The sequence below is a fragment of the Barbus barbus genome (assembly GCF_936440315.1).
Source record: "Barbus barbus genome assembly, chromosome: 48".
Taxonomy (NCBI): Eukaryota; Metazoa; Chordata; class Actinopteri; order Cypriniformes; family Cyprinidae; genus Barbus; species Barbus barbus.
Window position 1 is genome coordinate 17978680 of NC_136726.1, and position 23158 is coordinate 18001837.

Sequence of the window (23158 nt, forward strand, 5' to 3'; positions counted from 1 at the left end):
GAAAATTAGATTTTATAAATCACTTTACTGTGCTCAAAGGAGTCTGTGGGTTGAATTTCATCAAATGTCCAATACGGGAGAAAAAGAACAGATACAAAACAATCAATCAATCAAAAGTATAATAATATTTTTACACACACACACACACACACACATACATACATACATAGATAGATAGATACAGTGCTGTGAAAAAGTTTTTGCCCCCATCCTGTTTTGTATTTTTTTTTTTTTTGCATGTTTGTCACACTTTTCAGATTCAGATCATCAAGCTAATTTTAATATTACACAAAGATAATGCAAGTAAATACAAAATGCAGTTTCTAAATGATGATTTAATTTATTAAGGGAAAAAAGCTGTCCAAACCTACCTGGCCCTATGTGAAAAATTAATTGCCCCCTCCTGTTAAATAATGAAAGAATTGTGATTAACCACGTTATTTTAGAAAGCTGAGCTAAATTTCACTGGCCACACCCAGGCCTGATTACTGCCAGACTTGTTGAATCAAGAAATCACTTAAATAGAACCTGTCTGACAAAGTAAAGCATGCTTAAAGAGCAACACATCATGCCACGATCTAAAGAAATTCAAGAACTGATGAGAAATAAAATAGTTGACATGTATCAGTCTGGAAAGAGTTATAGAGCCATTTCTAAGGCTTTGGGACTCCAGCAAACCACGGTCAGAGCCATTATCCACAAGTGGAGAAAACTCGGAACAATGGTGAACCTTCCCAGGAGTGGTTGGCCTACCAAAATTACTCCAAGAGCTCAACGACAACTCATCCAGGAGATCATAAAAGAACCCAGAACAACATCTACAGAACTGCAGGCCTCACTTACCTCAATTAAGGTCAGTGTTCATGATTCAACCATAATAAAGAGACTGGGCAAAAACGGCATTCATAGGAGAGTTCCAAGGCAAAAGCCACTGCTGACCAAAAAGAACACAAAGGCTCGTCTCATATTTGCCAAAAAATATCTTGTTTACCCCCAAGACTTTTGGGCAAAAATTCTGTGAACAGATGCGACAAACGTTGAACTTTTAGGAAGGTGTGCGTCCCATTACATCTGGCGTAAAACCAACACAGCATTTCATAAAAAAGAACATCATACCAACAGTCAAACATGGTGTTGGTTGTGTGATGGTCTGAGGCTGCTTTGCAGCTTCAGGACCTGGATGACTTGCCATAATTGGTGGAACCATTAATTCTGCACTCTCAGAAAATCTGAAGGAGAATGTCTGGCCATCAGTTTGTGAGCTCAAGCTCAAGTGCACTTGGGTTATGCAGCAGGACTATGATCCCAAACACACCAGCAAGTCCACCTCTGAATGGCTCAAGAAAAACAAAATTAAGGTTTTGGAGTGGCCAAGTCAAAGTACGGATTTAAATCCGATTAAGATGCTGTGGCATGACCTTAAACAGTCCATTCATGATCAAACCCTCTAATGTGGCTGAATTAAATAAATTCTGCAAAGAAGAGTCATTGCCGGTTATCGCAAACGCTTGATTGCAGATGTTGTTGCAAAGGGTGGCACAATCAGTTATTAGATTTAGGGGGAAGTTACTTTTTCATGTAGTGCCAGGCAGGTTTGGACCGCTTTTTTACCTTAATAAATGGAATCATCATTTCAAAACTGCATTTTGTATTTACTCGGGTTATCTTTGTGTAATATTAAAATTAGTTTGATCTGAATCTTTTAAGTGTGACATGCAAAAAAATTAAAGGGGGCAAAAACCTTTTAACGGCACTGTATGTATGTGTAGACACCGACAGAGAGAGGTGGCCAAAATTATTAGAACACTAGTATGTTCACCAGCTAAAAAATGGTTTGAAGTCAGTTACTTCTAATTATTGCTGTAGTGTGTCAGTAGGAAATATCAGTTTAAATTTCCAATTTTACCATCCATTTGCGTTTAAAGCAGCATTTGCCCTAGGTGCACTTGCGCATAGTTTTTCAGGTAGCTTTGCAGGGAGGTTTCTTGAAGCACCTTGGAGAAGAAAAAAAAAATCTCACTGGATTATTACAATTAATGGCAAAATGAATGTTTGGAAATGTAAACCGATATTTCTACTGACATTACAGCAAGAGATAGAAACCATTTTTTAGCTGGTTAAAACCGTGTTTTAATAATTCTGGCCACCACTGTACGTGTCGATGTATAACCTTTTTGCTTCTTTTAGTGGTAAGCGACACAACCTGAACCACAGTAACTGTAGCAATACATCAGGAGGGGTTGCTGTGTTGTCATGGCAACGACTAAACGGCACAGGAAAGAACCACACTCTATTCCCCAGCAAGGTGGTCTCACCGGAAACCCATGAACATGGTTATTTCCTGTCGCTCGCTTTCTGTCACAGACCTCAGGTCAGTTTTGCCGTACTCTCACCAATACAAGCGAGACGGCGGCATCTGATCTCAGGTCATTGTAAAGGAGCAACATAACGCAATGAAAATATAAGTCAACACAAAACATTTTAATTGACAATTGATTCATTCGTTCAGTCAGGAGCCCTTAAAACATTTAACACCGATGAAGATCTGAAACAAGGCATTCTCCTTGGAAGCTGAAAACTGATAAGCAACCATGGTGTCAAAAAAGGCATTTTTGGAAAAAATTCATCTTGTAAGGATGTCAAAAAGTAAATAAACATCCACTTTTATCCTGAAACTGACAGCCAAGTCAATTAAAACCTTTTTCCCCCAACAAAATCAATTTAGAGGGGTCATATCATACATTATTTTTCCCCTGAGGATTACAGTGTAATGTTAGTCTTTTTTTGTGCCAAAAACAGTCATTTACAGGAAAAAAAACATTTTATACTCTCCAAAATATTAAAAGGTCTGTCTGGTGCTTTGCCTTTAAGACTTTCATATAAAAATGAGCACCAGGACTTTGCATTTACACACGGGTGGTCAATAAAGTTATTCTTCAATAAAAGTCTCTTTTCAAATGTTAAAACTGATTTCTGTCGCTAAAAATGAACATCTGCCTCTCGTTTCTAATGTTGGGATCCTTTGGAAGCACGTGCCGAGCTGTAGGTGCTACACCGTTAGAAACACGGCCAAAAATGCTTAATGAGTATTTAATTAGCCTTTTAAGTAAAGTATCTAAAAAGACTTGAAACTTGATCAATTTACTTGAGAAACAACACTTCATAAGGTATGAAGACTTGTCATAGACTCTCTTGAATAGCATTTTGTCTTGCTGCACTATCAAATAACAAATACTTGTATTAAAGTGCTATTTCTTAAGTAAATCCATCTTGTTTTAAGTTGTTTTTTTTTTAAAGATTTTTTTACTGAAAAGTCTAATTTAAAAACTAATTTTAAGAATAAAATGCATTAAGAATATATATTGTTTTGCAGGAAATTGCAATGAGAAGCAAATTTTAGGTTCTGAAATTTATAATATATTTCCCTTATACAAAATTGTAATTTTAAAAGAAACTGATTCCTCACAATAAGACCCCTTTAAATCAACCTAAAGACAATAGATTGGATGCTTAGAATTTGATACGAGTGCAATTAAAGGGGCAGTCTCCAATTACCGTGGCAGCCAGGGTAATAATTAAAGTAAAAACATCCAACAATAACAACATTTTCATATACTGCTGTGGTGACTCTCCATAATTGTTTCAATCTCTAATTACAGGGATCGCCACTGTGTTGTTTCTGCAGTTAACAGAGTTTGCCTTTAAACTGTACATAAGGTGAAAGCATCTTTCATAAAAAATGGATTTGACAGTTGCGTTGCACAAACTTGTTTCTATCAACTGTTATTTCCTGGCTTTATTGAGCAGGTCTGTGAAAATATCCAATTTTGTTGGGTCCTGTCCAGCAGCTAGCTCAGGCTTGTGCTTCTCCAACCAATCAGACGTGTGGATCTGCTGTCGCAGAGTACCAATCAGAGAGTCCAGACTCTCTGAGCGCATGTCGGATTGGCCGTTAATAACTGCAAAGTTCTCATCAGCCAATGAGATGGGCTCTATCTTAATGTGTCCAGTGTCAAGTTTGGTTTGAACGCTTGAAGTCTTGAGTGTCTGGTCTTTGCACTCATCTGTTGTCTTAGTGTCTTCCCTCCTCGCTGTCCCATGGCTGTCATCCTGTTCGTTACTTGCTGTCTGCTGTGTCTGAAGCACTAAAGAGCCCTGAAGTTCTTCTAATGCATTTTTCATCCTCTGCACACCTGAAAAACAAGGATGTAAAAGGAATAAATGTCAATCACATCTTATCCCACTCCATAGGAGACACAAGACAGGAACTGAAATGGAAATGAGAGCCATCGACAGACCTAGCTTTAGTTTGTGCAGTTGATCAGTGAAGATGATTCTGAACCAGCCTGGAGACACACAGCTGAAGGCCTGACTGCAGCTCAGCAGAACCTTGTGCTTGAGGAAACGCCTCCACAGAGAAAGCTCCTCAGCAAACGTCTTCTCTTTCAGATACTACACAAACACCAAGACATTATACAGAAATCGGCTGAACTTGACTGATTTCAAAAGTTCTGTTCTGAAGGTGCTCACTTTGCTCAAGTCTGCCCAGATGAAGAAACCCGCACTCCTGTGCAGGAAAGGTATGTCCAGTTTCTTCAGCTCTTCTGTCATGAAGCTGTGAGCCTCTCTTAGCCTCTGTCTGTTTTCTGGAAGGAACTCACTATACAGCCAGTCTGGAAACAGCAAGAAATCTCCCTCAGTTAAGTGCTGTTGTGAACGAATCATTCTTGTCAATGAATCTATCTGTTCATGAAATAGACTGTTACTGTATTTGGGTTTAACAGCGACTCAAAATACAAATCATGCAAAGAGAAAACTGAAAACACACCGACAAATGAGACCGATCAGGTTACTTTAGGTATGAAACATAGGCCCAGCTTTCAAATTTTTTTCATTATTAAGAAATTTGAATTCTATTTTTGTGGCTCTTTAATGTGTTGTGACAGATCACTGTAGGGCTGCCACTAACGACTATTTTTATTTTTATTAATCTATCGACTAATTTATCGATTAATCTAAACGATTAATTTCCTGCAAAGAATCTACCATTTTACTTAAGAATATTTTATTAAACCAAATGAAATCCAAATTTCTTTGAAATCCTTTTTTTAGCAAAAGTAAAGTGTAACAGAGTGCAAGAAGCAAGTGTCCAAATCACTGAAATCAAAGTTCAGTATTATTAGTCAAAGAATGACAACATATCCATGTGTTCTAGTCTAATAATACAATTATAATAAAAAAAACACTTTTTAAAGGAGTATTTACCAGAATTTATTTAGGTGAAAAATGTAAATGTGCAGTATTTCTGAAAAAACTTTTTTTAATGTAAAATCAATTAATTGGAGATGCTTTTGATTATTACAATTTAATGGAACCATTAAAATGGAATCCAGAAAATAATGGAAAACAGAATTTGGTAAAGATAAAAATATAAAACTTAATTAATTAGACAGGCTTTTTGATCAATAAAATTTAATCTAACCATTAAAACAGAGTATAGAAAAATGTAAATGGAAAAAACTGAATTTGAAAATAAAACTGATTCCATAGGACCCTATAATTATATTAAATCGTTTTGTGCTAATAAACAGATGTAAGTGAACAAAAGCTTTTAAAATGACTTAAAATACATGTATAATAGCAATGATGCAATAATAATTAGTTCAAATAAAGTATCAAAAGCAAGAAATCATATGGTTTTATTGAACAAAACTGTTAAAATACATAATGTATTATAAACAATAGAGTTAATGTAGATTACGCATTACAACAAAGGCCTGCAGGGGACGTCGACGGCCTGATGATTGTTTTTACACATTACTGCGCGATCTAATCCTTGTTTAATTTTGACCAATCACCATTTAATTCAAATGTCCACTTAATCTTTCATATTTGGCCATTTCTTTAGGACAGAAATGCTACAGCCACTGTAATTAAATGAATATGTGGACATCAAAACGTGTAAACTTAGAGTGAGGGTTTGAGCTTTTATTTTGAAATGTATTCTCCTGTGTTTGTGTAGATTTATAAATGATTTACCTTACAAATCTACACAAACACAGGAGAATACATTTCGAGATGGAGTTTGTGTAGATTTATAAATGATTTACCTTACAAATCTGATGAAATGACGCACGTTGCGTTCCCAGATGAACGCTATAATAAACCAAACTCACAACAACATGCAGAGATGGAGTTTGAATCACTACACATGTAAATGATAACAGTTTCTGTGGAACTACTGTGTGAGACGCACGTAGGCTACTTAACCTACACACATGTAAATAAAGCGCATGTACTGTGTTAGAACTGTATCGCAATTAAATCATAGCGTTTGTGAATTCACAATCATGCTTAATTATGATTTTTAAATGTGTTTAATATATCATGCAGCCTTAGAAAATAGTCTAATAATGTGTTTTATGGATTTTCGTCCGTGAAATGCGCCACTTCCGGTATTTTGCCGGTTAGATGACGCAAGCAAAAATGAAATCGACGATTTTTAAAAATAGACTAAAACCTACGAATCGCGACAGCCCTAGATCACTGTAGCACCTCAAGCAATCATCTCTTCCTCTTTACTAGTTATAACAAAATAAACATGAATGAACATCAGAAGGTATCGTTTCAACAATGGAAAGATGTCACTACACACCATTTTTCAAGACCAATTTCTGCCTGGTTTGTTTGTCGGATAAAAATGGCAGATTCTACGTTATGATAGGTCAGATGGCCTGTCAATCAAAATCCCTGAGTAGGGTAAATTGCACACCAGAAGGAAAGGTTATGAGTGAACTATGACTTAAACTTTGGTCTAGGGATGCACGAAATTGGATTTTTGCCGATATCCGATATGCCGATATTTTTTAACTAATTTTGGCCGATACCGATATATTTCCTTTTGTTTGGAATTTTTGGAAACAACACCAAATCTCTTCTGTGCAGAAATTATAAGCAACATATTTTTCATTTTGGTTAGTTTTTAACAATAACTTATTTGTTAGAATTAAATCAACAATAATAAAGTTTTTTGACATTACATTGAAGCTTTGAAAATAACCAGACATAAACTATACCAATCACTGCATCCCCCCCCCCCCCCCCCCCCAGAAAGATGCAGTGTTAACCCTAACATTTTATTTTAAGATTTAACATTTGTAGATGGTCTAAAACAAAAGTTGTAAAAATTCTGAAAATCTTTTAGAGCTTATGATTTGTTTAAAAAATAAAACATATTACACATTTATGAATAAATCAGTATAAACAAAAATTATTTAATTTCCAAGTGTCATGTTTGTGTTTTTTTTGTTTTTTTTCTCTCCATGTAAGCTATAGCTTCTGACCTTTAAATCAAAAACATACTCATTATTTTATGACATTTAATTACTGCTTTATTTGATCAGAAACACAGTTTAAATGTTATTTGTGTAGGCTATTTTACTTTTAATTTAATTAAAAGTAGGCCAACAGTGCCCCCTACAGATTAAAACTCCTTACCAAAAGGGCGTTAGGACCTGGGGGAGGCTGCCGCTGCACGTGCTATTACTGTTTAGTCTAGGCACGTTTGACTTGAAGCAGCGCAATGCAGAATGATCACTGTATGACATCAAAGTAACCCGAGAGAGATTCGAATGCATAGGATCCGTCTGCTCTCTTATTGCTCTCGCGGTACTTTGATGTCATACAATGATCATTCTGCACAGCGCTGCTTCAAGTCGAACGCGCCTAATCACACACTGAACGCTTCATTCTCTACCGCTTTCACAGATTAAATGCAGCGATCCAAAAGAGTGAATCTAATCATCATTCAGACAAAACTTTGCTTCAAGAATGAGCCACACTGTTGACGTGATCTAATCACTAGCACACCCCGAGCACATGTGAGTTAACGTATTCCTCTTATCGGCAAGACATATCGGCATAATTTTTCATATCGGACCGATGCCGATATTTACATTTAAAGCCATTATAGGCCGATTCCAATATCAGTCACAGAGACCATTTTTATGATAATTTTACAGTGCAATCAGTCCTAATTTATCACAATTACAAAACACACACTGTGCAATTATGAATCAAGCCAGTACACCAAAATTGTAGTATTCTAAAAACGCGTATAGCGTAAAAGGTTGAGGGTACATTTACATGACAACAATGTACTAAAAAAAGTTTTTATTTATTTTTTTGCATTTTGAAAAGTTTCAGGTACAGACACAACATTGTTGTCAAATGATCCCCATTCACACGGAGCCGTGAAAACGACTAAAACTGATGTATTATGCACGCCAGGCCAGTAGTAGTAAGTCCATAAAAGCATGGGGAAATAAAACAACCAGAAACAGTATACCATCCTTTTGACAGTATGATCTGGGACACACCAACACTTATTTTACATACTAGAAAGGATGAAATGTATGGGAATTGTGAATCAGTCATAGAGTGAAAAACAGACAAAACCAGGTAGAAAATGTGTACCTCTGTCTCTGAGAAGCTGCGCCATCTGGTACTGTGTGGGTCCTGGGACTCCATGGAAGGAGCCCAGCTGATCCAGGGCCTGAACCAAATCTCTATTCTCAGAGTAGACCATGCCAACTCGCATTCCTGACATAGCAAAGTCCTATACGTGTACACAACAACATTTGAATGCAATAAAGCATGCCAAGAATCTGAGGAAATACTTTTTCCACAGTTGAAATAGTGACATACCTTACTGACGCCCCACATAATGTGGGTTCTTTGGGGATCTGGCAACCTGTGGAAAAATTTGTGATGATTAGTACTACAAGCAATATTCACATGTACTTAGGGCTGGACGATATGGCCATAATTTATACCATGATATATTTCTTAATTTTGGTCGATATGATATATTTCCGATATCGAAATAAACAATATTTTAAAAAGCCTCAGAAAAACTGCCAAGAACACCCACAATGGATGTATGTACCCACAAACGTCTGAAAAATAAATTTGAATCTATAAAACCTCATCCTATAAAGCCATATATTTTAGAATTAAAAATGGTACAAATAAATTAGTGTTCACCTTTTATTTGTATTTCGCCTTCGTACACCGTCAAATAAACAAAAAGACAGAAAACTCTCAGACTCACCTTATTAATATGAATATATTTAACTTTAAACTAAATCATACATGTAGGCTGATTATTCTTTTAGATTGAAACAAAAGCACTTCAGCCAGGATAAAGAATATGAAAAGTGCTCAGAGTTGCTGCAGAAAACAGAAAAAAAGTGATGTTGCTGGAGACGGGCTTATTTGAAAATGCAAATTCATTCTGCCAGCAGGAGGTGCTTTTGGAGCAGCAGAAACATTGGTTTCCCTGGTAATGGCTGTACATAAAGTGCTCCGCTCATAAACACTACTTTATCAGATAAAGTAAAAATGACATCGAAGCTTTTCTGAAAACAATTGGTTCCCTTCATAGATAAATTAATTTAAAACACCCACAACGCATTTTGATTACGAAACGTGTAGTGCTCATGTTATGAAGTCATACTGTCAAAGCTTTATGGAAAATCTCTTTGTGACCCTGGACCACAAAACCAGTCTTAAGTCGCTGGGGTATATTTGTAGCAATAGCCAAAAATACATTGTATGAGTCAAAATTATAGATTTTTCATTTATTCCAAAAATCCTTAGGATATTAAGTAAAGATGATGTACCATGAAGATATTTAGTAAATTTCCAACTGTAAATATATCAACTTAATTTTTGATTAGTAATATGCATTGCTAAGAACTTAATTTGGACAACTTTAAAGGTGATTTTCTCAGTATTTTGATATCTCCAAATATTGTCTGATACAAACCATACATCAATGGAAAGCTCATTTATTCAGCTTTCAGAAGATGTATAAATCTCAATTTCGAAAGACTGACCCTTATGACTAGTTTTGTGGTCCAGGGTCACATTTGTGGTGGTCAGCAGGCCGCCACAAATAAATCAAAGTATAGTAAACACCGGTAATGTATAATGAAATATCGGAAATGTGTTTAAAAAAAGTCATATCACCATTATTGAAAAAATGATATCGCAATATAATTGATATTGAATTATTGTCCAGCCAAACATGCACCCCAAGCAAAAAGATCCCTTTCTGACATTACAATAAAGATTAAAATAATGCTTTAGCTAAAAATTTAAATTCGGTCAACAAATTGTAATTTTTGGGCAAAATACACTTTTAAGGGGTTTGACCAGAATTCATTAAACACAAGATTAAATTTTAATGGCATATAAGTTCATTAAGCAGAAAAGTAAGTAAATTAGAATGGGGGGAAAAAAAGCACAGAAATAAGAGAGAGAGAGTTTATGTGCATGTCTCTCACCCATCCAAGCTGAGAACACTGCGAAACGTGTCTGTCTCGTTGAACACGGAGAGCATGTAAATCTCATCCACGATCACATGAAGCTTGTGCCTGGAGCAAATGAGAGAGAAAGAATGAATAAATGAGTGCCGCTGAGGGCAGAAATTAAAATTCAAATGACATTTGTGAACACAAATGTAATTTCTCGTCAATAGTGTGCAACTTAATGAAGCATGTGAAAACATTTGGAAAACAAAGTGCGATCACAGACCCATAATTTTGGCAACCAGAAAGTTTTTCATCATTTACTCATCATCATGCTGTTCTAAAACGTTTTTGAAGAGCGCCGTTTTCCATGCAAATGTGATTTTTGATACTTTTATGATACTCTGATCAATAAATGTTTTTATTATATGGAAAAAGAGCAGCATAAACATTCTTAAAACCATCTGATGTGTTACATTAAACAAAGTTATGTGGGTTTTGTAATAACATGCCATTAATATCTCTGTACTGTTAAAATTTCACTGGCTTCCAGATATTAAAGATCTGAATGAAACAGTGGCTTTGGTTCAGTGCTTGTAAGAAACAGATTAAACTCACATTTTGGCAAACTCTAGAAAGCTGATCATCTCTTCAGACGAGTACACTTCTCCCAGTGGATTGTGGGGGTTTAAAAGAATAAGGGCTTTGATGTTCAATCCCTATATAAAGAGAGTACAATTTTAAGAGAGTCATACAATGTGAGTTTCAAGGGTGTACACTGTATGTTTAAGTAAAAAAAATAAAATAACTTCTTTTTTGGCCTCTTTAAGAGAGTTCTCCAATTTCTCAACAGTTAGCTGGAACGGTCTGACATCACTTCCTGTGAGCTGTACCAACACAATACAAACACAAACAGAAATATAAGATGTATAGCTACAAGAAACAAAATTAAAACAGCAGAAAACCACTATAACATGCCAGTGTTACATTATGAAATATTACGACTGGACTTTCGCTAACCACCTGACTGTAAAGTGGCACATGGTGTAGTTTGACACTGCTGTACAAGCCCACATCCTCCGTTATCACACCATAGAAGGGTGAAGGGATGAGAATGGCATCTGTAAAACACACAATATCAAGTAACATTTCAAAAACAGTTTAATTGTATAATAATAAAAAAAACATTTCCCCAATTCATAAAAAGGTTGTAATAGATTTATAAATGTGACCCTGGAGCACAAAACCAGTCTTAAGTCGCTGGGGTATATTTGTAGCAATAGCCAAAAATACATTGTATGGGTCAAAATTATAAATTTTTCTTTTATGTCAAAAATCATTAGGATATTAAGTAAAGATCATGTTCCATGAAGATATTTTGTACATTTCTTACCTTAAATATATCAAAACTTCATTTTTGATTAGTAATATGCATTACTAAGAACTTCATTTGGACAACTTTAAAGGCGATTTTCTCAATATTTAGATTTTTTTGCACCAGATTTTCAAATAGTTGTATCTCGGCCAAATATCGTCCGAACAAACCATACATCAATGGAAAGCTCATTTATTCAGCTTTTAGATGATGTATAAATCTCAATTTTGAAAAATTGACACTTACGACTGGTTTTGTGGTCCAGGGTCAAATTGTTTAGTATCCATATCCAAGGCTTTTAGTAAATTTTGGTAGTAAAAAAAAAAAAAATCAGAGTACCAAATCTTCATATTAGAATGATTTCTGAAAGATCATAGGACACTGAAGACTGGAGTAATGATGCTGAAAATTCAGCCTTGCATCAAAGGACTAATTTACATTTTAAAATGCATGAAAATGGAAAACAGCTCTTTTAAATTGTAATAATAACTCACATTATTACCCTTTTCCCTGTATTATTGATCAAATAAATGCAGCCTTGGTGAGAATATGAAAAAATCTTACAACCCCAACAAAATTAGACATGAGACCACACATATTCTGTAGTGACCAGATGGTCTGATACCTTCTGGGTCACAGAGCGTAGCTGCCAAAGCCGAGAACAGAGACCCACAACCGTTCATAACAACCACCTGCGAAAGAACCGAAGAAAATAAGTATGTGGTCTAAATTTCTCTTTTAACAGATAGAGGAAGACTAACAGAAATAATACCATACAATAATATAACACTGATGTAGAAAAAGCAGAAAAACACTCACGTTCTCTGGTTTTAGCGGTTTGGGACAACGGCAGTAGTCTGACAGGAACTTAGCAACTTCCTCTCGAAGGCTTTGGGGAAAAGTCGAGATTAATTATAGATTTTACAGAAAAACAAACACAGTTAAAAGAAGTTAAGGAATAATGGTGGCTTACAAACTGTGGCCTTTCCAGTCGGGGTATTGTAAGAAAGCAGGTTCGATGTGAAGCATGTCAGGTCGCATCAGCTGTTGGAGATACCAAAAATCAATCAACAATGATTGTAATATCCAGGCTCAATAACAACTTCTTATATTTCTGTGCATATAAAGACTTTTGAAAGCCTTTCTTGTTGTAACAACACTAAAATATTCTTCTGAAGACAATATGAGTGTTGCTTGCCTGTGCAGAACTTGATAGGGTGCTGTAGATGGTTGCTAGGACATTGGTATGCAGTTTCTAAGGTGTTCTGAATGGCATTTAGCTTGTTTTAATTCAGTTGCAATAGGGTGTTTTGTGTGGTTGCTCACTGGCCAAAAGAGCACATTCCCCAAGACTCCATGATAGTGTTATATATATATATATATATATATATATATATATTTTAATGGGATTTTATTTTTTCTCTCTCAATTTTATTGCCCACCAGCTGAAAATCATCGCTAATGAAAAAGGATCTCTGCTAATGAATGCTAAACAAGTAAATCACATATCTTACTCTTTTCTGCAGGAGGTCAAAGCACAGCTTGTTTTCACTGGTTCCTAAGTTTATAATGCCCTGAAATAATATTAAAAACCACAGCAAATTACCACACAGCAGAAGCTAGATAAACATAAAAAATGAATTAAAATGAGCAAACTACACAGATTTGTTTATGAAGTCTCAAGAGACTTCTCTGCAGTAACCAAAGCAGTGCCTGTAAAACCAAGACTTGGTCTGTCTTTAATATTAGAAAAAATGAGCTTACTCAGAGAAAATGAACTAAGTGAGTGACTGTAGATGGGTAATAGAATTTCACAAATCTTCTCAAATGTAAACAGTACTCTTTGAGATCATATTAATCTTGATTTAAACTTGAATATTGAATTAAAAAGATTATTTAAAAAGGAACATGACTTGTCACAGCAAGATGACTTAAAATGAACTAATTAAGGAAAAGAGATTATTAAAATTGTACAAAAAAGTCCAGGCACAGTCACACTGTAATTGTAAACTCAATATTTTGAGTATATAAAAATATACACCCCCCACCACAGATATTGTGTCCGGAGCAGTAAAATCAAAAATGTCTCTCTTTTTTTTTTTTTTCTTCATTTGTTCATTTCTGCATAAAACACGCAGTAGACATTATTCTTGATTTGGAAAAATAAATGATACATTTTTTACTTTTATATACCTACACTAAAGTTGAAAAGTTTGGGGTCAGTAATTTAAAAAAATATATTTTTGATATCCTCTTACATTCACCAAGCCTGTATTTACTTAAATACAGTAAAAATGAATATTTTTAAATAATATTACAATTTATAGTAACCATATTTTAAAATGTATTATTTATTCCTGTGATGGTAAAGCTGAATTGTCGGCATCATTACTGCAGTCTTTAGTGTCACATGACCCTTCAGAAATAATTCTAACATACTTATTTGCCGCTCAAGAAACATTATGATGATGTTGAAAACAGTTATTTAATAATCTTGTGAAAACTGTTAATATATTTTTGTTTAAGATTCTTTGAAGAATACAAAACCCAAAAGAGCAGCATTTATTTAATTTTCTGCCACATTTAATCAATTTAAAGTGTCCTTGCTAGATTAAATGATTAATTTCGTTTAAAAAAGTGAGGGTATATAAAAGTACATAATTTATCATATTTTTCCATATCCAGACCAAAGTACACGACAATTCATGCAGAAATTATTAAATGAACAGTAAAACATCTTACTGCAGTGTATACCCACTGTATACTAAATTAAAAAACAACGACGACATCTGCAATAATTAATAATAATAAAGCAGTACTGTTTCCAGGGAGACTAACATGAGGGTTTGAATTCTCGTTATGCTTGTTGGCGCGATACTGATTGTAGCCTTCCTGCAGGATTCCCTGGTGCAGCCGCATGCTATTGCCACGGCGGGACAGGTACGGGCTGTACTGGGTCGTATGATCACCCCAAAGCATGCTGGGTACAGCTTTGGCACTGCTGGGTACCAATAAGGGGAACAAGGTTTGTGAGGTGCTGGGCACCGGGAGTGTTTCCCTGCTGGTGGAGGCACTCGGGTCTTCCGCCCCATGTGTTGAACTCAGGACTTTGGTCAACATGGACATGAGACGAAACTCATGATCTCTCTCCTGCTTCGCTCGCCTCTCCTCCTGCTGTTCCCTCCGCTCCTCGGCCCGCACCTCCTGCCGCATCCGGGCCTCCTCCAGAGCCAGGAAACGCTCTTCTGCTGTCTGCTGCCAGCTTAGATATCCAGCCAGAGCGTTCGATAACACCCCATCGCCCCCACGTCCCACTCGCCGACGCTTCCTCTGATGGAACGATCCAGAACCCCCTTCTTGGTCGCCATGGCTACCTCCATCTCTCATCACAATGGGAGCAGTTGCCGGGGATACACCCGCACCGGAGGAGCCAGTCATATTCTGGTCACTGCAATCTGTGGTGTGATATCATCAAATATTAAACATTAAATCAGTCAATCAGAGATAAAAGACCAAATAAAAACTTAATTAAAAATTAACTAAACAATTCTCAACATTTTATTAAAACGACAGTTGGTGTGATAACATGCCAGTGCTGTCAAGAACATCTGCGGTGATGAAAGCAAGTCACTGGATGGAAAATCACTGCCAACAGCAGAGACACAACAAAGGGTTTGGCATAAATACTGCAATAATGTCTGCACCGTTAAACTGCACAGACCTTCTAAATAAATATGGATAATAACAGCTAAACCTGGTAGGTCAGGCTCATAGTTCAATGTAAACTTGACGTTACATCACTGTGATGCTATTTTGTACACATTACTGTGATGAAAATATTATAAAGAGTTCCTGAAGGTTAACTGGTACAGCAAGGTCATGGGTTTCATGCATATACAAATGAAATAAATTAATAATAAACATGCCAGCCAAAAGCAAAATTGTATAAATAAAATATACACTACATTAGTTTGTGGTCAGTAAGATTTCTTCTTTTTTTTTTTAGGAGATTGATACTTTAATTGAGCAAGGATGCACTAAACTGATAAAGTGACAGTAAAACATTTGTTACAAAAGTATTGTATTTCAAATAAATGATGTGCTTCTGATTTTTGTAATGTTCTGAAAAAAACATATCACGGTTTCCACAAAGCAACTGTTTTCAATAAGAAATGTTCTTAAGCATCAGCATATTACAATGATTTCTGATGGATCCTGTGACACTGAAGACTGGAGTAATGATGCTGAAAATTCAGCTTTGCATCACAGAAATAAATTACATTTTTAATATCCATTAAAATAGAAACAGTTATTATAAGCTATAATAATATTTCAGAATTTTACTGTATTTTGATCAAATAAATAAATGCATCCTTGGCGAGCAAAAAAATAAATAAAAGTCTTTCAAAAGCATTTTACAAAATCTTACCAACCCCAAACTTTTTAATTATCTTAAACAGATGGTGGTTTGTTACTGTTTCTGTGTAGTTGCTGAAGTCAAGGCAGATGTTTTTTTTTTAATCATTCAAAATTAAACATTTATCTTTCTGCTTATAAATTGAATACTATTGTTGCAAACTGTGCTGATTTAAATATGTGACCAAAGTAACATTTTCTACATGGCTACCACAGATGATGATTTGTCAAATTAGTAATGATCAAAATCGCAAGAATAACCTGTGATAAGAGTTGAATATAGCCCATGCTAGAATGAGTTGAATATTTCTGACTAATTGGTAATGTCTAATATTACATTACATGCCATGGTGTTCCAGATGTTATTGCAAATTAAAAACACTAGTATGTTTCTGTTCATACATGTTCACATATTTATGTATGTTTATTTACATATGTGAAAATTAATTTTCATAAAATTGTGTTGGGGCCAGTGAATATGCTGACAGGGCAAAGAAAAATCTGAACTACTTGCCTCCCAAAAATCTAAATTATTGAGAAATATGCATGTATACACACATCTATCTATCTATGCAACAAGAGTCTTTATAGTGGAATATGTGCATATTGTGTAGTACACCATGCAGATGATGTTTGGTTTCTGTTGCACGGTGAAGTGTAGCAGTATTTACACATCCAAATTTGTTTACCCATCCATATCAACAGCCTGTTCAGGATACCTGATGGGGAACAGATGACATGCGTGTTTCCCTGCTCTCCGTCCATCTCTGTGTTTGGACCCGCATGTTTGTGTTCAGCAGCGCCTGCTTCATCATCCTCATCAACAGGTCCGAACTCATAGAGCATCTCAGGCGGGCCCATCGCTTCATCATCCGAGCTCATCACCTCTGTCTTGATCTCCAGTATTTCACCTGCTCTGGGCGGGTGACCCGGCGCCTCTGACCCCTGCACTCCGGTTACCTGGTTTGTCACCGTCCCGCCCCATAAAGGCAATGTCGAACCGGAGGTTGCGGCGGATCGGTTACTCTGCGCCCTTTCCATCAACTCGTAATACCTCGCGGATCTCAAAGTCTTCTGCTTGTACTCCAGCTTCAACTTTTTGATCTTCTCCCTGCATTGATCCCCGGTCCGATTGATGCCCTTCTGCCGCAGAGTGCTGGCGATTCGGTTGAACACATGCTGGTTTCGGAGGCAGGTCACTAGCTCGGTTTGGACAGGCACGTCTGACCAGATCTGCAGCAGCTCCAGCACCTCTGGCTCGGACCAGTTACTGCCGCGTTCGTACTTTTTACCGTAGACGTGAATCAAATGCATTGCAGCACTACAACTAAAGCTACAGTGTTATGTTTATAGACTGCTGCAAGTATGTTCACGCATTGGTATGGTGCCGCGTTTATATGATTAAAAGCAAATGCATTGAAATAGTAAAACTCCAACGTGAGAGTTTCTGTAATCAATCATCTAAAATGAAGGCTGGTACTTTACCCGGACTGGAACCAGATTCCTTTACTTTCTAATTATAGTCTTGATCATACATTTTCTGCCCGATGCTTTTGTTCTTTATTCAAACAAGTCCTGATACATCCGGGTTCACGGCACATGCGTGCTGCCCTTATTCCGGGATAAATTTGGACCGTGACAACAAAGAACGGCGCTGCGCATGCGCAGAACGAGGACCATTGAAGCAAGAGATCCATTTGTTGCATAGGCGCGCCATCTAGGCGCTTACACTAGTATTTTTTTTTAAATATTGCATGATATTTATTTACTTTTATTTATTATTTGTGAATGTTATCAGATAAGAATCAAAGTAACATATATATGTTTTTCGTTACTTTATGTGTGTTTGATTTTTAACACATTACATAAAGGTTTCATTTGTTAACATGAACTAATACTTCTAAAGCATTTATTCATCTGATATAATATTAATTTCAGCATTTACAAAAACATAACTGAATACAGTATTAAAATGTGTTTACATTATTTGGACATGAGCAATCAGTTGTAGTATTTTAATTAATTGACGTTATCAAATATTAATAAATATTGTAACAAATGTATTATTGTTCATTCTTAGTTAAGTCAATGCATTAATAAATGCATTTTCTTATGGTGATTCTCATTATTGTAATATAGATATTATTTATGTTACAGTTAGCATAAATGAAAAGCAATAAAATAAATCCCAGTATGGAGAATAAAAAAAATAATGATTTAATTAATGGATTCCATCTTAAATCCATCCTTTCACTCCTAAACAAGAATGAAAGTGTGGTGTCAATAAAGTATTCATTTTTTATTATTTGAGGAAGCTGCAGGCTTAAGATTTGAACACGTGCTGCCTTTTTTTGTGATACTTTGGCAATAAAATAAAAATGATGGAGGGACAAACAAAATCAGCTTTAGCAGGAGCTTGGCTCAGTGAGGATCAATCCTTGAAGGAAATTCTGTTTCCTGCATGCTGCTGCTTTCGGGGTAAAAAAAAGTGACAAAACTGTAAATCTAATATATGTCTTTCAAAGCAAACATTATGCTGCTTACATTCGGCTCTCCACACTGAGAAGGATCCAACTGTAATCTGATTCATTCACAGCAATGCAAATTCTGTCATGATTTATTTATTAGTCACCAGTCACTTTCATTGTGTAAATAATATGCATTGAAAATTATTAGTTCCTTACATGAACAGTCTTGGGCAGAATATTAATTTCTGGATGAACTGTTTGGTTAAAATAATATTAAATATATTTACTACTGGTACTGTATTTGAAAGAGGGTCCAATTTTAATTATGAACAGTGTGTCTGAATCCTGCAGATGGAGCCAGACTCCAAACAGGCTCGCGCCATGACGTACTTCCTGGGAATTGTAGGCCATTTGTGATTACCGGGGATTTGTGTACGGATGTATTACGGAGCCCGTTATATCTGTAGAACAATAAAGAAGACGCTACCGATGGTACGTGACACCACAGAGGTTTTGTTTGCAAACATTTAGATATTAAGTGTACCGTGTAAACTGGCAGACAAAAGATTAATAAATAATTAAAGACAAAGGACTACAGGAAGACGCGCGCGCTGTTGAAAGTTTCATCGATCTGCGCGCTCTCGCCGCGTGATGCTGAGTTGAGTTCGCCGGGGTCTCGCGGAACGGCGCGAATACTCCGTAACGGTTTCTCAGCGGATGGACTTTACATTTCTGTCGTGAGAGGGGTCCATGTCGGAGCTGCAGTCTGAAATGTGAGCCCGTTACCGGATTCCGAGGCTGTGTGAAGCGCAATGACAGCTCGGTTCGTGTTTGAGGAGGGGTCAGCTGTCTCGTTTCTGAGGTAATGACAGTTGGTGTGTTTGTCGTTGTTTAATCTCATTAGAACGGAAAACTGAGGTGAAGTTAAAGAAAAGAAAGTTTTAATTTACTAAATGTATTCCTGTCATATTAAGCTTTAACGTTTTAGTCAAACTTCTAAGAACAGTTTAATATAATTTGCTCTGAATAACGTTAATTTGTTTTTGACAGTTTTTTTTTTCTTTAACTGTTACTTGATGACGTTACTAAGTTTAATTTTTTCTTTTACACGCATTGGTTTGAGGAAACCTAATTGGTGTAACGTTATATTGTACTATCAAAAATGTGACCGAAAGGGATAATGTTAACCTACTTAACTCAAAAATAAAAATTCGTTTACCCTACTAATGGTGTTCCTAACCTTTATGGCTTTATTTACACAGTAACACACATAGAAATGTTCGCCAGAATGACTTCATCACTTTCATTGCACCTGTTTTCCATACAAATACAATGAACAGTATAACTGGAGGCTGTCATTCCACCGAACACCTCCTTTTGTTATTTTCCACGAAAGAAAAAAAGCACGTAATAATATTTTCAATTTTCTAAACCGACTCCAAATCTTCCTAAAGATTTATTATCGTATTGCACGCCCAGTGTTGCTCTGATTGATTTACGGTGCACGTGAGCTCCGCGTGAACCAAATAAAAATTCATAGTGTTTAGTGCAGTAAATATACTCAAAGCGAGCATAAAGACACCATTGTGATGCTCTTTGTCATACGTTCGTATGAAGACTGTGTGATTGGTCGTTAAAGAATATCAATCATTATATTTTTATTACATAAATATTATAAATGTCTTTTGAATTGTCTTGAAACATTCATTCTTTTGGAAGGTTTGCTTATGAAACCTAGTTTACCCAAATGGCTTTTTTGAACATCATCTATTCTGATCTTGACAAGAGAGAGAGGAAAAAAGAGGTAGAGATAAACAGCGTAAATGTGCACTGTCTCTCCTCCTTGTCTAATGAGTGACTAAGCACTTCGGTTCCTGCCCTCACAGAGCCATCATGGATCATTAAAGCTTTAGCAGTTGTAGTTGTGTTTGATGAGGAGTTATTAAGGCATAGTAATTACTGTTCTTTCTTCCCCAGAGAGCATGCTATAAAAATTTTGGCCCTCCTAGCCAGCATACAGTAGCATCGCATGGGACGGCGCCTCTCACAAGCATGCAATCTGTCAAATCCTCGGAGACAGCTAGATAATCTTTCTTTCAATTTGACTCAGGCCTTAACGGGTGCTCAGAGTCATTAAAAATGAAAAATAAGTCATTTGAAGTGTTGAATGAAGATTGATGGCCGACCTCCAAAAAGGTCCCGAAGTTGTACGTGAGTGACTTCACATTAATTTGAATGTCATTTTGGCTTTGTGACCTGTTCCTGAAGCATTGGGAATTTGTTATTTACTAGAAATGCGCTCAGTAATTTTTCGGTTCTAGGAAAGCTGTTGATAACCAATTATTTTCATCGTTTCTGGTCAATGTTGCGGTTGCAACGCAATTACCAGAATTCCCTCTGGCCTGGTTCCACGTTCTGCTTGTAAGCTGAAAAAAAGTGGTCTTCTGCCTTGTTTCCAACACACAAAATAGCACAAAGACCTTGTCAGATCTAATAAAGAGAAGAAAAGACAAGCCACAAGCCCTGTTCGTATGTCAGAAAAGCAGTTGACTTGAAATCAACAACCTTTCTGTCACATCTTACATGTGCTGCGTTCTAAAGGTGAATCCTTCACTACCTCCTACGTTTATCCATTAGAAGAAGCTTTCACAAGTGGCTGCATTATTAAATTAGTCTTGTCGAGACAAGCGAAGATTGAATCCGGGGGACGGTTAACCTGAATGGCAGTTATTTGACAATGCATAAAATGGCTAAGAGGCAGAAAATAATTTTCTGAGAGCTGACCTCTTTTCCATTACCTGTCTTATAATCTTATTTTAGCTGCTAATTGACTGAATCTTCTTAAAATGGGCTTAATTAAATCTATTAATTGGTTTAAACTATCGATTAGGTTTAGATATGACAGGCGTTGCTTTTGCGGTTACAGTGAAACGTATGGGTACAGTATCTCTCTTCCTCACTGTCTCTCATTTTCTGTGCTTGCGGAGGTGTGACATTCGCAGGTTCCATCAGTAAGACACACATGGTTTTCTCCTCTTTCCTCTCCAGCTCACTGCTCTGTGCCAGCCCGTAATGAGCTCTGTAATGCTGATTTTAGACGTGACGATTTGTTTGTTTCTTCAGCAGGCCTGTTACCAAGATACTCACTTCTTCCTACCAGGAGCTGCTATTTAAATGCTAAACTCTGCATTGTAGCCATCATACTCCATGGAATAGTTTTGCTAATGGCATTCTGTTGTTTTTAAACCTTGTTTTAAAATACATATAATTTTAACACTATTCCTAGGCCTCGTGCATCACGCCTTCGCTTTCGAAGGAAATACTATGAATTTGCACGCTTGCTGCCTTCAAAAGCACACGCCAGGCTTTATTGTTCATGCTCTGTTTTGTTGTAGAGGGGGCGTCGGGGGTTATATACCAAGCCCTGAGCCAAGCTTTGAGCTTATTTACACAGTCAGCAAGAACTGAGCTGTCTCTAAGGAGCTGCTCAACTCTCATGGGACTCCCTCTTGCCGTGTCGGAGAGCTTCTCTGATGGATGGTACAATGCTCAAGCCACATGGTCATCATCCCAATGTATATGGAGTCAAACCTTGTATAAAACACCTTCTGTCTTTCCCTGACCATAACTGCTGTTCCCAAATTGTTCTTCTGGTAGAAACAGGATTCATTATAAAAGTAAGTGTACACTCACACACACAGTTTGAGGTCAGTATACTAGTTTTCTTTAAGAAATTAATACTTTTATCCAGCAGTGATGCATTAGTTTGATCAAAAGTAACTATGATTTAGGGGTGACCCCTCGAAGATTCGATGTTTCGTTAGGATAAGCCTGATTGGACTACCAATCTCACAGTCGAATATTCGCAGAGGTGTTACGAAACGAGGATCATGCCATTTAGGCTATATTGGGGTGATCAATGTAGGGCTGTGACGATAACTGCATTACTGCATCACCGCGGTAATGAGATGCCGACCGCAGTGTTGAGGTCATCATCGTCATCACCGCACTTTTTTTGCAGGAGGAAGCTGGAGGTCTGCATTTCGCGGGACCCAACCAGATTTCTTGCGACGTGGGAGTAAATTACAGGCGTGCAAATTTGTCACCATTCGGCGAAATTCGCCATTAAATAGGTCATTCACGTGAATCGTGTAGATCTGTAAAAAAACTAAATTCGAGGGGAGGGGGTACCTTTAGGTCACCTGTAGCGTTTTTTTCCCCATGTTGGCAAAGGAATGGACCTGCCCTACTCTGCCTCTGATTGGCTTACCTTAATGTTCTTTCCCTCATCCAACCAATCTCACTCCTGAAGCCTAACTTTTAGACGCTGCAGGCCACTGTCCATATTTCGGATGGAATGCATTTGTATCTGATGTAAATTATGCTTTTCCAGTTTAAATGGTGATTACCGCGTGAAGCTGCTGTTTTTTTTTTTTTTTACTTTGTTTTGCGTGAGGCTGCTGTTACGATAGCTTTGAAGATTGTAAGTTACGTTATCGCTACATTAGTTCGCTACCCTACCAAAAAATGCTCCTCAGTCTCAACCTTAACATTTGTCTCACATATCAGTAAGCTATTACTCTGAC

General features: G+C 36.7%; 2 protein-coding genes across 4 annotated transcripts in view; one reads left to right on the forward strand and one right to left on the reverse strand.

Moving 5' to 3' along the window:
• Nucleotides 1-2460: 2460 nt before the first annotated feature.
• Nucleotides 2461-17766, reverse strand: LOC306866299 (1-aminocyclopropane-1-carboxylate synthase-like protein 1). 2 transcript variants are annotated; one of them, XM_079411393.1, is made up of 15 exons: nt 16824-17766; nt 14527-15143; nt 13203-13262; nt 12662-12732; nt 12508-12577; nt 12314-12380; nt 11337-11434; nt 11123-11200; nt 10932-11032; nt 10350-10439; nt 8707-8752; nt 8476-8617; nt 4531-4673; nt 4299-4452; nt 2461-4193 (listed from the first exon to the last, which is right to left on the reverse strand). In XM_079411393.1, the coding sequence occupies exons 1-15, from the start codon at nt 17416-17418 to the stop codon at nt 3784-3786; spliced, it is 2742 nt and encodes a 913-aa protein (XP_079267519.1). In that variant the 5' UTR covers nt 17419-17766; the 3' UTR covers nt 2461-3783. The 2 variants fall into 2 exon arrangements, with proteins under 2 accessions (XP_079267519.1, XP_079267520.1); XM_079411394.1 differs by having other exon boundaries at nt 17590-17699.
• A 1192-nt stretch (nt 17767-18958) lies between these two features.
• Nucleotides 18959-23158, forward strand: part of LOC306866975 (furin-1-like) — a 108601-nt gene continuing 104401 nt past the window's right edge. The window contains exon 1 of one of the 2 annotated variants that reach the window (XM_079412435.1): nt 18959-19434. The gene's annotated coding sequence lies outside the window, so the exon portion shown is untranslated. The remainder of the gene's footprint in view (nt 19435-23158) is intronic. The other variant, XM_079412436.1, reaches the window with a different exon arrangement.